Source organism: Grammomys surdaster, unplaced genomic scaffold, assembly GCF_004785775.1.
Source record: "Grammomys surdaster isolate TR1022 unplaced genomic scaffold, NIH_TR_1.0 170, whole genome shotgun sequence".
Lineage (NCBI taxonomy): Eukaryota > Metazoa > Chordata > Mammalia > Rodentia > Muridae > Grammomys > Grammomys surdaster.
In genome coordinates this window covers 13,755,349-13,769,686 of record NW_021604618.1, presented here as the reverse complement: position 1 = coordinate 13,769,686, position 14,338 = coordinate 13,755,349, and the positions used below count along the sequence as shown (strand labels likewise).

At 42.4% G+C, this 14,338-nt stretch overlaps 1 protein-coding gene across 1 annotated transcript in view; it reads right to left on the bottom strand.

The window, feature by feature from the left end:
* The window catches only part of Lgr4 (leucine rich repeat containing G protein-coupled receptor 4), a 92,989-nt gene extending 78,900 nt beyond the window's left edge, over positions 1 to 14,089 (bottom strand). The window contains exon 1 of the mRNA XM_028766890.1: positions 13,430 to 14,089. Within this exon, the coding sequence (XP_028622723.1) occupies positions 13,430 to 13,614 (185 nt within the window). The 5' untranslated portion in view covers positions 13,615 to 14,089. The remainder of the gene's footprint in view (positions 1 to 13,429) is intronic.
* Between the last annotated feature and the right edge of the window lie 249 nt (positions 14,090 to 14,338).

The window sequence follows — 14,338 nt, the reverse complement described above, 5'->3', positions numbered from 1 at the left end:
CATCAGCTCCCACTATCAACAAACATAGTGCTCAAGTCAACTAAAGAGAACCAACTAAATTAATACCAAGCTGAGTAAATGAAATGCCTCCGGGGGGGAAACCGGCTCATGGGTGATTCACTTTTATGCTGACTTCCCTATAAAAACATCTTCCACAGGAGAGGCAGGAAATTCCAGTGAGTGAAAACGGGCAGCTATACGGAAGGCATCCCACTGCACACCCAGCTCTTCATCTTCCTCAAGGCTTCGCTTTAAAGAAGCACATTGACAGACCTGCTCCTTGAGAAAAAGAAAAGTGAGTCTGGAGCAGACCCAACCCTCTTATACCACATACACATGGTAAGAGAGAAAGCCAGTCAAAACGTCCTCTCACTATCCAGTGAGGTGGAGCTTTCTGTTGGTGCTCAATCAGACTTCTGCATTCTTTCCGGTTTTGTTCCTTTTAAACGTGTACTAGCAGATATCCGCTGTACAAAAGAACAGACTTCATTATGACATTTTCATACACACATACACTGTACCTTACTGTACCTTGATCTTACTCATCCCCCAATCCCTCCCACCTCTTCCCTCTGAGGTAAAGTCTTTTTAATGCAGATAAACAAAAAGCAGGAGTGATAGGGAGGGGGCATGAAAATGAGGCTGATACTTTTCAAAAAAAAAAAAAACAACTCTGCTACAAATGGTTCATTTTATGCATGAAGTGCAAAGATGTTAACACCAGGTGCTCTAATCCAGTCACTCTCCCACAAATACAGATGTGGAGTGTGCGCCTGCTTCACGGGCTTTCTAGAACGCTTTCTAGAACGCTTTCTTTTCTTGTAATAACCTAAAACCCTAAAACTTTGACACATTTAAGTTTCCAAACCAATACTACTAAGTACGGATGTTTGAGCAAATCACCTAATCCTTGAAAACTCTCACTTTGCTTAGCCAGAAGATGGGAACCCTTTAGGTGGACCTAAATGCCTATCTTAGAAATTATAGTCAGCACATAAAACATGCCTAATACAGAAGGCAGATCCAGCAATTCCACACCAAAATTCCATTTTTTTTTCAAAAGTCATGCTTTTGAAATACACATTTCCAAATAATCCAAAGCCTTCACCGTTGGCAAAATGTTTTACAACGGTCATTTGTCTTCAGGGTATCAGAGTAAACGCCATGGAGCAAAGGGATGCTACAAACTGTTATTTTCAAAGTACAAACTTCTAAACAAAATCAATTTTTAACAAGTTTGGCTTGTCGGGTACTAAACTAAGTAGGCTGCAAATAATCGGTAAAAACAAACCTTGCCACAGTTTTACAGCATTTGAATTGAAACTAATATGTTCTTTCAACGGGCACTTACCCCATGACTCAAGACCTATGTACTGTTAGCAGCCTGTAGGGGAGTGTCATGCCTGTGATCTCAGTACTGAGGTTGGAGAATTTGTACAAATTTAAGACCAACCTGGGTTATAGGAGTTCCAGGCCAATCAGAGCTACATATCAAGACTCTCTCAAAAACCTGTGTCCTAAATACACCAAAGTGAGCACCAACAATGAGGGTCAATTTAATACAGAGTTAATGGTTTTTTTTTTCCTCATTATGAATTCACAATTATATAACTAAAAAGAGAAATCGAGGAGTCATTTGTGAAGCACAGAAAAAAAATGGCTTTTAAAAATGTAGTTGTCTGGAGCTGGAGAGATGCTCAGCAGCTCAGAGAACTAGCTGCTCTTGCAGGGGACTTGGGTTCAGTTGCCAGCACCTACATGGTGACTCACAGCCATCTGTAACTACAGTTCCAGAGGATCCCCAATACCCTCTTCTAGCCTCCCAGGGAACCAGGCAGGGAAGCAGGTAGTGCACATATATTCATTTAGGCAAAAACACCCATACATATCAAATTAATTAATAAATATTTTAATTTAAATTTAGCCCCAGTGGTCAACAAATTTGGAGAAAAGCTTATCAAGAACTACAAAGGGCTGCAGTGTGGCTCAGTAGTAGTGCACTTGCTGAGTATGCACAGGGCCTTGGGTTAAAAACTACCAAAGTGGGGTTGGAGAGATGGCTCAGCGGTTAAGAGCATTGACTGCTCTTCCAGAGGTCCTGAGTTCAATTCCCAGCAACCACATGGTGGCTCACAACCATCTGTAATGGGATCCGATGCCCTCTTCTGATATGTCCAAAGACAGCTACAGTGTATTCATATACATAAATAAACCTTTTTTAAAAAAACAAACAAACTAGAAAAGGGGTGACCCTCATGTAAGAAAAGAACTGAAGCACAATTTAATCCCAGCACTCAGGAGGCAGAAGCAGGAGGATCTATGTGTTTGAGGCCAACCAGGTCTGCAAAGACAGTTCAAGACAGCCAGGGCTCTATTACACAAAAGAAGCCTGTCTCAAAAAAAAAAAAGTGAAAGGCATTAATTTCTATAAGCTAATTTGTTATGCAGTTTATTTCAGTTACGACACTAAGAACCACCAGAAATAACTTTTAGATAAGATGTATATATACATTTAAATATTTGGTTTTATGTGGTATTAAACCACCAGCAGAAGATCACATCCCTTAGATAAATCATGACCATTTATCAAAGCCAGTCCACAAGTATGAGAAACAATAAAAGTAGAAATTTAAGCTGGGGTAACTGAGAGATTGAAAAAGACCTGAAGATAAGGGCATCATTATTTCCTTCACTAAAGCTATGAATCATGTCATCGGAGGCCTTTCTTTTCTACTTATTTGTTTGTAATTCTTTTACTGAGTGTCATCTCAAGCAGGGTGGTACCAAGAGCAACATGAAATAATAAGGCCTCGTAAAGACAGAACTTAGCATACCCTTTCTTTCCATATTCTTGCTTATCTCCTGTTAAGCCAGCGAACAAGCCCCTCTGCCCTGTAAATCCAGACAGCACAAAGCAAAGTCCTTAATGCTAGCAGAAGGCTGGTACTGTGAAGAAGAAAAGCCTTAATGGCTAATGCAGCAATGCTTGGCTACCACAAGGATGATAAATTGATCCCTTTCTTTGGACTGACAAGGAGATAAACATACATGCAGATAGCCCTCCAGGAATGTTCTACAGGGAATTAGGCATTTTCATTCCCTTTACACGTCAGATATCAAATCTGGAAAGACAGTGTGCCCAAATGGTGTTGCTGGTGTGCGCGCGCATGTGTGTGTGTGTGTGTGTGTGTGTGTGTATGCATGTGTGTATTTGCACTCCCTTTAGTGAATATATGATTAAGTATGCATCCATCATGCAGACAATACAACTACATTCAAGCTGACATTAGAAACCGACTTGACCAAAACGTGGAATTTACCTTACACAAAAGGTGCCCAGGCATTGGAAGCATGGATTGCTTCCCTATAGCCCAGCCCATCACTAGGGCACAAAAACACCAACCTACCACGAAGAAGGAAGTGTTCTGCTGCATGCCCTCACAGGCCTAGACTGTTCGTAAAGGGCAAGAATGAAATATTGCGTATGTTTTCTTTGTCGGTGACAAGGCTATTGAAAGCCAGACCATGGTAGTCTTCCTGCTGAGGGATTGGATCAGGCTATTCATGTGTAACCAGGCAAATGTCAAGATGGCAATAACAAAAAATATCTCAAACTTTTTTTTTTAAAAGAGTGACCATGGGTAGAAATATGCAAACTGTACTTGAACCACTCAGGCACTCTAAACAGACTGTGGTCACTGCAGCTACTCTTAGCTGTTGTGCTAGCTTATAAGTCACTAAAATGCAGGCCTTAATCAAAACTCCAAAAACTTTTAAATTTTCTGAAAAAATAAAATAAAAAGCAAACAAGAACGCCAGGGACAGCAGCCCAGCATGTGCCGAGCACATACACAGCCCTTAGTTTAAATCCCAGCACCAAAAAGGAGTAAGAAAGCTATATAACATTTTAGAAATGATACATCTTTAGTAGGAATTTTAGTTCTAAAATTACTAAAGAGAATAAATGTATCTTTATCCACAAAGCATGAACATTCCAGTCTCAAATGTTAATATATATTTGTGCATGTGCATCTATCTATCTATCTATCTATCTATCTATCTATCTATCTATCTATCTATCTCCAGTAACCAGTAAAAATATCTTTTCAAAATACTTATAAGGAAAACTAGCAATCTAGTTTTCTAGAAACAAAGTGATACAAAAGAATAAGAATGTAGCTGCTAACTTTTTAGTTCTGAGTTAGTTTTAGCCATATCTAACAAGAGGAGAGCAGGTGAATCTGAGAAACTACAGTGAAGAGAATTCTCAAAGAATTGATTTTGTTCAGTGAAAATTCTTGGTGTTGCAAAGTCTGGCAGTTTGAGTCAGGTAGTATGCTGTTTGTGGATACTTTGTTCCCCTAGTGAGACAGAACCCTGCTAATTGACCAACTGTCTCAGGAAAGCAGCATTAAGTCCCAAAGATCAAAGTTAAAAAGGTTAAAAAAAATCTGGTTTCATTTGGGCTCCCTTCAAAGAAACGCATCTCCTTACCATCGCAGACCTTCCTGTCAGCAAGTGAGAAGCCCTACCTGTAAGACAACAGCATCATTTTAAGAACACATGCACTGATGTTTTTTCACTGGGATATTGTTAGAAACATGTGGTAGTTATGCACACTTTCCCATCAGCCCAGTGACTCACCTATGCAATCCAGATCCAACTTTCACCCTGATACACACTCAAAGAACCAAAGGAGGGGGATAGAGAATTTTAAATCACAAGCTAATGACACACATATGCAGCTACCCATCAACTCCCCAAAGTAACGGTGATACACATGGCCCTCGGCTGTGTCATCCAGGCCACGCTGAAGCAAGCAGTCCTAAGTAACGCCTGACAGGAAAGCAACTCTTTTTCCAGATGGGAAGCCTAAGTGAAGCCCAGAGCGGTTAACTGACATGCTTGACCTCTGGATTCCTTATTCAACCCAAAACATTAAAAAGCAAACATCATTTTCAGAAGTCTGTTCATGAAGGCATGCCTATCAAAGAAGACTGGAAACCAGCAGGAACATAAAGAGACAGATAATACAACCATGGACTCAAAATGACCTTAGAGGGCTGAAAAGCAACAAGGAGCAGTATCTTTATAAGGAAATATTGGAGTCAGATAATGATGGCATACACCTTTTGCACAAACACTTGAGAAACAAGCAACAGGCCTCTATGAGGCCAGGTCAGCCTGGTGTACTCACTGATTTCCAGGAGCCACGGCTAGTTAAATGAGAGCTACATAAGAGCCTATCCCAAAAAGAAAAGGGAGAAAGGAAAAGGAAATATTGGGGACTGAGGAGACAGTTTTAACAGGTAAATGCTTGGCCTGCAAACATGAGATATGCGGCAGAGACAGGAGAACCCCTAGAGAAGCTAGCAGGCCAGGTAGCCTAGCATACATAGCAAAAATCAAGAGATTCTGACTCAAACAAGGTAGAAGGTAGTGAGGAACAGATGCAGCTGTTTTCTACCCCCACATACATGCTATGCCATGTGTGTCTTCATATATGTACATACAAATAAACTACACACAAACACACATATCATACACACAAAAAATTAAAATTAGAAAAGATTAATCAAATTAGGTGAGCAGAAGTATCACAAAAAGGATAGAAACTGGGTTTATAACAGGCCGCTAAATGTCAGTAAATCCCAAATGTGTTTTATTAAAACTGAGGTACCAACAAATGTCAAATATACTGGACTCATGTAATATTTCCTTCCTGTGAACATTGCCCTCATGGTATTAAAAGGTCTGTAAACATTTCCATTTATGTGAGGTAAGTGGGGCTCGATTAAGATCTGAAGGACAATTATGACATTTAGAAAATGCAAACACTATAAACACATTTTGCTAGTAATACCAAATGCTGAAGAGCACAGGACACTGGCCTCGCAGCCAGAGCTGGCCTTGCTTGTTTCTCCTCTCGCCCAACAACTGAACGGAAGCTGACAGTCACAGTAGAGCAAGCTTGCTGAGGTGCATGCATGGTTCCAGAGATGTGCTCTCATTCTGTAGAGAATTTTCCTGCAAGGTAGTACCTGCCAGATAGTCTGCAGACATGGGCAGAGTGATAATCTAGAATCTATGAGTAACTATGCACCTCCACACTCCTAAAGTCTGTGGTGGGTCAAACTCTTCTAGACTGTCTTCAAAAACTTCTGCACAGAAAGAATATCCCTAGGGGAAACAGGAAAATCCCAGAAGTTAACCAAAGTCATAGCCCAGTCCTTCGAGCTTCATAGAAGAGACTATCTCTCACCCTGCACCTTCAGAACCACCGCCCTGAAGAGAGAGGGGATGTTGAAATCCCTCTCCCTTCTCTTGAAGGAAGTCTGGATGGCATCACTCGTACTCAAGTACTCTGTGGTTCTTTCATGTTGAGCACTATCCCATGAAACCTAATGTACAGAACAGTGGAAAAGTTAGACTTGAATTCTAGACACAACCCTTAGCCATGCCTAGAAGCACTCCAAGGTGAAGGAGCCATACGCTTGCCAAATTTCTGTCTATTTTCTGAAGAAGGAATAATAGGATAACAGGACGGGTGTATAACTCACATTTTCCCCCCAAGGATTCTAAATTAGGATTCAAACTGTATCAAAAATGCTTTGTAGTAAGAGCATAATGAGATTTCATTCTTTCAATAGTCAATATTAAAAACTAAAATAAAACAAAACAGAAAACATACTACATTTCTATAATGTAAAAAATAAATAAATAAATAAATAAATAAATAAATAAATAAATAAATCATTCGGGAGACTGAAGCAAGAGGATCATAAGTTCAAGGCCAACTTGAGCTATACTGCAAGATCTTAACTTTGCCTCAAAAAAATAAACAAAGCAATCACTTAGGAGTGCTCCTACAGCCCTCTGTGGATCTTGACTCAGAATGTGTAAGTATATAGCACATATTAAGATATTAAGCATGGAGAGTCACTAATATATCTTGCAATATATTAAATTTGCCTCTCTGCATGTCCCATTACTAGCTGACACGACTCTAGCTCACAATCTAACTGGATGCATAACTGCCTCCTAAAATACCTATAGCTTACATTCCCTTAGGAGATAGTTTCCTATTCTATGGGACAATATTCTAGTACAGGGGCATGATTCAGTGTTCTGTTTGCCCAGAAGAGCTTTCATTACAAAAAACTAAAACAATGCATATACACAGATACTTAAAATATTTAAATATTCATATTTATTTCTTGGGCCCAGAAAGGGGAAATTAACTACTTGCACCTAAAAGAGGGGAAAAAAGAAAACAATATAAAAAATAAATAAATAAATAAATAAATGACTTAATGCCAAATATGATATATGATGGTTTTGGGGAAGGACCTGGTTATTGTGCATTTTTGACAATTAAAAATATCATAATACAAAAACATGTTTCACAAACTAATAGTAACAACCCAAACATTAGACATTTTAAATTGCCAAGTCATGACATATAGTAACTCAGAACATTTAAGAATCATACAATAAAAAAAAAGCCACATTCAAATCTTAATAACCTTTGACTCTGAAGGAACACAGAGCATACTACATACAAGTTCACAAGACTATTTTAAAAGGGTACTTGAATCTATCTTGCTCCAATCTTTAGAAGGTTGAAACACCATTAAATATCTATGAACTATAAAATCATTCTCTCTCTTTCTCTCTCTCTCTTTCTCTCTCTCTCTCTCTCTCTCTCTCTCTCTCTCTCTCTCTCTCTCGGACTGGTTTTTAACTCACTTTTAGAACCTGCTCACTTTCAAATAATACGCTGATATCTGACATGTAGTTTGACCATCAAGTGCTTAAAGACACAAAAGAAATGTCAAGAAGGCAGATGAATTAGCCATTGTGTAAGAGTGGTGATTGGGTATATGCCCTACATTTTACTTCTTCACTGCCAGTATTTAAAATTGGAGCATTTCATCTCGTTCAGTCAAGGCTTTATAAAAACCATAATTCACTGAGCAGAAATACAAAAACAAAACCTTATTTTTTTATGTACTGAAAACAAGCTCTGATATTGTCAAAAATGGACCATCCATGAATTTTAAAAAGCAACCCAGATAATATATTTATAAACTTAGCACTTTAATATCTACTTTTACAAATGGAAAGAGCAATCATGTCCTATCATGAAGATGTATGTTGGCTTACTGTCATTTTTCAGAGTTGAAGGCATATTTGGTGGGATTTAACTTTTACACTATTATAACAACAATGCAATAAAGCATTTTTGTTAATATGAATATGTTCCCTAGTATAGGAACCAATACCTTGCCTTTTTAATACCTGCATTACATGTTTATGGAGACAAAAGTGAGTTGGTCTCAGATTCTACAATTCACCAAATGATTCTTAGACTTTTCTTGGATTTAAAGAAACCCAAAGTAGAGGCAGAAGCTACCATCTACTCTAATACCCATTACTAAAACAGTCTCTTTCTCTCCTCCCTCTCCCCCCTACCCCAGTAGAATAAGCAAAATCATAGACAACAGAAACTAAAATCCAAACTGGCAGGCTGTCAGTGCTTTCTACCATTATAAAGATGACTAAAATACAAATCTGAGAGACAGACTGACAAAGGCAGAGGCCGAGAAAATGCCTAAACTTGCCTGGATCCACCTACTAAGACAGATCTTTGATCTTTCCTGAGAGATTAAGCTGTCAAATGTTACCTTACAATTCTAATGCTAGAAGCCAAGTACTTGGACAGTAAATACTTGTGACACCAAAACTGGCACAGTATTCAGCTAAACTGGAAATCGTCAACTATTACTGGTTACAGCAAGTCTTAAGAAGGGCAGAATAAGTAAATCCCTGGTATAAATTCTCAGCACTCTTCAGGCAACATCTAAGACATCACTGCCTGGGGAGACATGGATGCCCTATTCCATAGAAGAACTCCAGTTGAACTGGACAACTGTAGGATCTACTGGGTTGGTATGAGTCCCCAACACATCTCTACAGAATAGACTCAAAAAATGTATAACAATTAAAATTCAAAACTAATGTGTATAGATCTGTGGTAGAGTGCTTGCACACAAGACCCTGAAGCCCCAATTCATTGAAAATTACTTAGATTAAATAGAAAAAAAAAACCCTTTTATCAATAAGAGTTGTTCACATGGCTATTTTCCAGACTGTAGAAATTAGGGCCCTGAAGGACTAGAATTTGATTCAGTCAAGGCTACATCAGTGAGTTACTGACATCTGGAATCCAGCTCCCCACATTTCCCATAGAAGGCTCTTTCCTCTTGGGCAGTTAGAGAACAGTCATTAACTAATTTGAAAAATAAATGATCCAAACTAAAAGGTGTTCATATATTGACCTTGCTTTAAACTATACAGTTGTACAAAGCTAATATCTCTAGACGGACATACTATGAAATTTGCTTAGAATTAGGGAATAAAAATTATATCAATTTTACTATAATAAAGTATTAACATCCAGACTCTGATTACTGATCTGACCTGCTATGGAATACACAGTAGATACTAGAAGTTAGAAAAAGAGAATACTTTCAACTGATGTCTGTAAAAGAAAAGTGTGTGGTGTTGTACTGAAGAAAACACACCCTGGAAAAGAATCCAAGGCAATACAAATAAAAGGAGAAGAAAAAGCAACTCACTCTTTAAATAGTACTTCAAAGCCCTTCAAGTAACTATCAGTTCCATAAGAAAGATTTGATAATCTGCTCAGGTACAGAATATCCACAGTGAAGGTTTGGGTTATGACTAATTATGTGGAAGAGAGGACATTGAGTAACTTTTTGCACTGTATCCAAATTAGTGAAACAGAGTGATTTTTTTTTCCAAGTGTTAAGCCATACACACAGGAAACAATCAGAGCTATTCTACCCTAGCAAAGTGCCCTTGCTACTCATGAATTCTGCAACAAGTCTCCATGGAAAATTTCCTAACACACACTTCTAAACACAGACAAGAACTCCTCCAAGTGAGTGCCAATAAAAAGGCTTAGGCAGCTTCAACTGGAAGGCTGTCCTGCTGCTCCCAAGAGCCTCTCTGGAGGTCCTTCTAGCATGACTGTCACTTCTCCATCCTCATACCCAGGAAGATCTGTAAAACCACCCAACTTCAGGATGGAAGATGCAGCTTGGAGATAAAATGGGGAGTGTAATTACTTTATTTTTTTTCAGATAAGGAAATCGTCACACACTCCAAAACAATGTGGAATGACTTGCCCAAGGCCACACATACTCAGTGCTGAGGTAAGGGATCAAAGGCTCAGATTTACCTCGCTCCCAAAAGTCATAAAAATAGACTTTATCATCTTAAATGTATGTTTTATGGAATTTGTTTCTCAAATCTATAGCTCTCAAACTTCATTGCAGAAACCTAGGAACCAGAAAACACACTACAAACTCCCTATACAGGGTCACTGTCACTATATCTTTCTCCCCAAGTTTGGAATGGGTGTGGTTAAATTCTTTATCACCACTAACATAGGGGTAACCTTGAATCCTTTGACAACATAAAATGAAACTTTAATATGAATAAGATTACTTAACTATGATAGGACAATATACATTGTGGCATAGGAGTCAAAATAGCTATTCCAAAACACAATCACTACTAGTGCGATGACTACAGAAGCCTCATGAAACATACAGGGGATTACATCTGCTTCTGTCCCCCAAGTCTGATAAGGTAGCAATTAACAGGAAATAGACAGTTTGACTGAACAAGTTTAAACCAGCCTAAAGTAGGAACAGCAGGAGTGTTCTCTCTGGGGCCTTCTCAATTCTGGACAAAAGGCTAAATGTGGAGATACCAAGTTTGGCAAAGCATCATGGGAATGGTGTCTAAATGGGAAGCTCTTTAGTGTGGTCCTATGAGCATATGTATTAGTGTGCTGCTATGAGCTTATTTAGTTTCTCCAGTGTATCAGGCTCTATGCACTGAGTCAAATAAAATCCCTATTCTCTGTTGGCCCTGTGGTCTCCAAGGTGAAATGTGCACATATCTCAACGGCTGGAGAAAGTCCCATCACTGGACAAGTCTTTGAGCAATGAGAAGAAACTCCGAACACTATAGTTTCATCTTAAAGCTTCTGTTTTTGCTTTTGTAACCTGACAAATGGTGAGATTCAGAAATTAATATTTAAACAAGGGCCTAGAGACTTGTGGACTCACTCTCAGTGTAAACTGTGGCTCATGAAGGCTGCAGTGGTGCCTCAGAATGGAATCCCTTGGTGAGTCTGAGTCTAAGTTACATGGTGAGAGCAAATAGTACAGGCCTGAGGCACCTGCCCCTCCTCAGACAAAGCTCTAGAGTCATCTAGCTTCCTCACATGTTAAGTGAAATACACTGTTCTTGAAACCCCTTAACGATGGAGTGATTGATATATATCACACTTCTGAGGGTGAGATCAGGTCATGGGGGAAAACGAGGCCTCAGAAAGTGCACTCTACCTATTATTGATTACAAAGAAACAGCTCACATTTGACCACCTCTAAAATTCAGGAAAATGTTATCTATCCATTCCACAAGCTATACACAGGAACTCCCCTAAGGCTGAATCTTGAAGACAGGACGTTTCATTGTCTCCAGTGAGATCTACATGACATTAGGTATCACATAAAACAGGCCCATTTCCTTATGGGACAAGACTATTTGTTGAAGTTTGAGGAATGTGCTAACCAAAGTCTTTACAAATAAACTAAATAGTGAAATCCTAATTTTTTAACTAATAACTTAGCTCATCTGAAAAAACTTTGGTTAGCACATTCCTCAAACTTTAACAAATAGTCTTACAAACAATAATAACAACCATAATTCTAAATGCTTCAGGTAAAGTCACCTCTCTTCCTGCCTGAGTTCTCTATTGCCAAAGAGTTTTGAGAAACAGTAAAACCCTAGCTCCTCACTTGCCAACCCTGCTCAGATTTTGCCACTTAATATACCTGTGCGAGCAAATTGCTTCACACTTCAAAGCTTCACGTTTTTTGGTGAAAAGCTAAATATCATTTTGAAAGAAAGGGTCTTCCCAGGCATCAATAACAGCTAAGATTGGGACAAAAACAGAGACTAGGGTACAAACCCATGGGTCTCAATTCTCCTCACCCCCAACCTGAGAGGGCCAGCTGAATGCCTCAGCACCACCCACCTGGAAATACAGCAATGCCCCAGCTTGCCTAAAAGGGAGTTTTCCCTTCACAGGATCTGTTATTCCTTTAAAGCTATGTCTAAGAGGTCTCTTTTGATAGCTTGAAGGTAAAAAGGAAGTTTCCTTTGCCAGAGGGCCTCTCGGGCCCCTTCCTCTCTTAACAGGTCTTTCACAGCTCCTGATTTAATCATGCAATAGGCCACACAACAGGAGAAGGCTGAAAGGGGCATACAGGCTGCCCTCCGCTCAATTACCCCATTCTTTTTCTACGGGTGGCATTTGCCAACATCACCTCCAACACCTATTTCAGATTCCCCCTCTTCCCTGAGATGTTGAAAGCTCTCAGAGTCTCTGAGGAAGGAGGTGGGGAGGGTCAGAAGAACCATCTGTGCTACTCTTCCTGACCACAGGCAGCTCAAATGAAAGGTTCTGCTGGTGAAGGTACAGGCGGAAAACGGTTGCCCACCTTACAGACTGCACTGAACACGTGCTCTAGAACTTTCTCTCCCAACATCCTCTACCTCAGGTCAGCATTCCTTCTTTAAAATGTCTTATTCACTAAGGATCCCTGCCAAGAGTAGGCTGAATCCTCTTCCTCCTCTTATTCCTCCTCCTCCTCCTCCTCCTCCTCCTCCTCCTCCTCCTCCTCCTCCTCCCTGTGCTCTGCTTGTGGTAATGAGTCCCGAGTGGATCTGGGCTAGGGTGTCACACTGCACAGACAGGACGGGGCCAAACTGGAAAGCGATTCCCGTTCTGAGGTACAGGTGTTTCTTCACTTCCCTGCGGGAACCCTGGGGGTATCCAGGTGCTTCCCCATGGAACCCATGGAACCCGCCTGGTCGGCAAACGCAGGCCAAGTTCTAGGCGTCCTCATCCGTGGCCAAAGTTTTGCCAGCCTCACAGGGGGCCTCACAGGGGAAGAGGTCGCGTGAAAGGCTGCCAAGGACAAGCGTTTCCAGCATCCTCCCTCCTTCCTGGCCCTAAATACACTTGGGATTTGAGATGGGGGGGGGGGCGCTGGGAGAGGTAGTAATTGCACCCAAAAAGTCTGCGAAAGAAAAAGCCCCTCGAGGTTCAGATCCAGACTGGCTAAGTCTAGAGAGACCAGTGTACGGGAAAGGGGGCCAATGCCCCCTGACCACACACACACACACACACACACACACACACACACACACCACACACACACACCACAGGTGATTCGTGCACCCCCAGGGGTTGGGGGCTGGGGTCGAGCCCTGGCTCCGCCCCGCGGGTCCTTCAACCCGCAGCCCGGTCGCCCGCACTCACAGTGCTTGGGTGAAGGCGCTGAGCCCCTCCGGTACGGCCGTCAACCCCTTCCCGGAGCAGTCCACCCGACGGTCGCCGTCGCAGCTGCAGGGCGCAGCGCAGAGAGGCGGCGCCGCGCCGCTGGGCCCGGCCAAGCCGAGCAGCCCCAGGGCGAAGAAGCAGAGCAGCCGCAGCGGGCCCGGCATTGCTGCGGCCGCCGCCCGCCTCTCCCGCCGCTCCCTTCGCTCGGCTCGCCTCCGCTGCCCTCCGCCGCCCCTCGCCGCCCCAGGGGCAGCTGGCCTGCGGGCTCGGGGCCCGGGCGCCGTCCCTCGGCGGTCCGCGTGCGCTCGCTTCCTTCAGCAGTCCGCCGCCGGAGCGTTAGGACGCGGCGCTCCGCAGTTTCTCCCTTCCCGCTGCTCCATGGACGCGCACCGGCAGCCCCGCGGCTCAGTGGCTCAGGCCAGCCGACCCGGCCCAGAGCGGCTGCCCGGGCCGCGCGCTGCCATCGCCGCCGCCTTCTGTCCCGGGCCTCCTCCAGCCGCACTGCTCCTCAAGGTTGCGGAGCGCAGCCTCCAGCCATGCCGGCCCGGCGTCCCAACCCCCGCCCCGGTTCTCACAAACACCCTGGTTGTCCGCGCTCTCCCCGCGGCGGCTCCCGCTCCGCGCGTCCTTTTCCCTTCTAGGGTTGCAGGCTCGCCTCGGGAGCCCCTGGCCGCTGGGTTATGCAAATCACTTAGGTACATGCAAAACTAACCCTGCTCCGGGAGCGCCATTGGTCAGCGGAGGTCTCGAGCTCATTACTATGCAGACAGGGAAGCCATTATTGGTCAAGAGAAAAGGGGCGTGTTTCTCTTGAGTGAGTGACAAGGTTGTGCTGCTGCTGCTGCTGCTGCTGCTGCTGCTGCTGCTGCTGCTGCTGCTGCTGCTGCT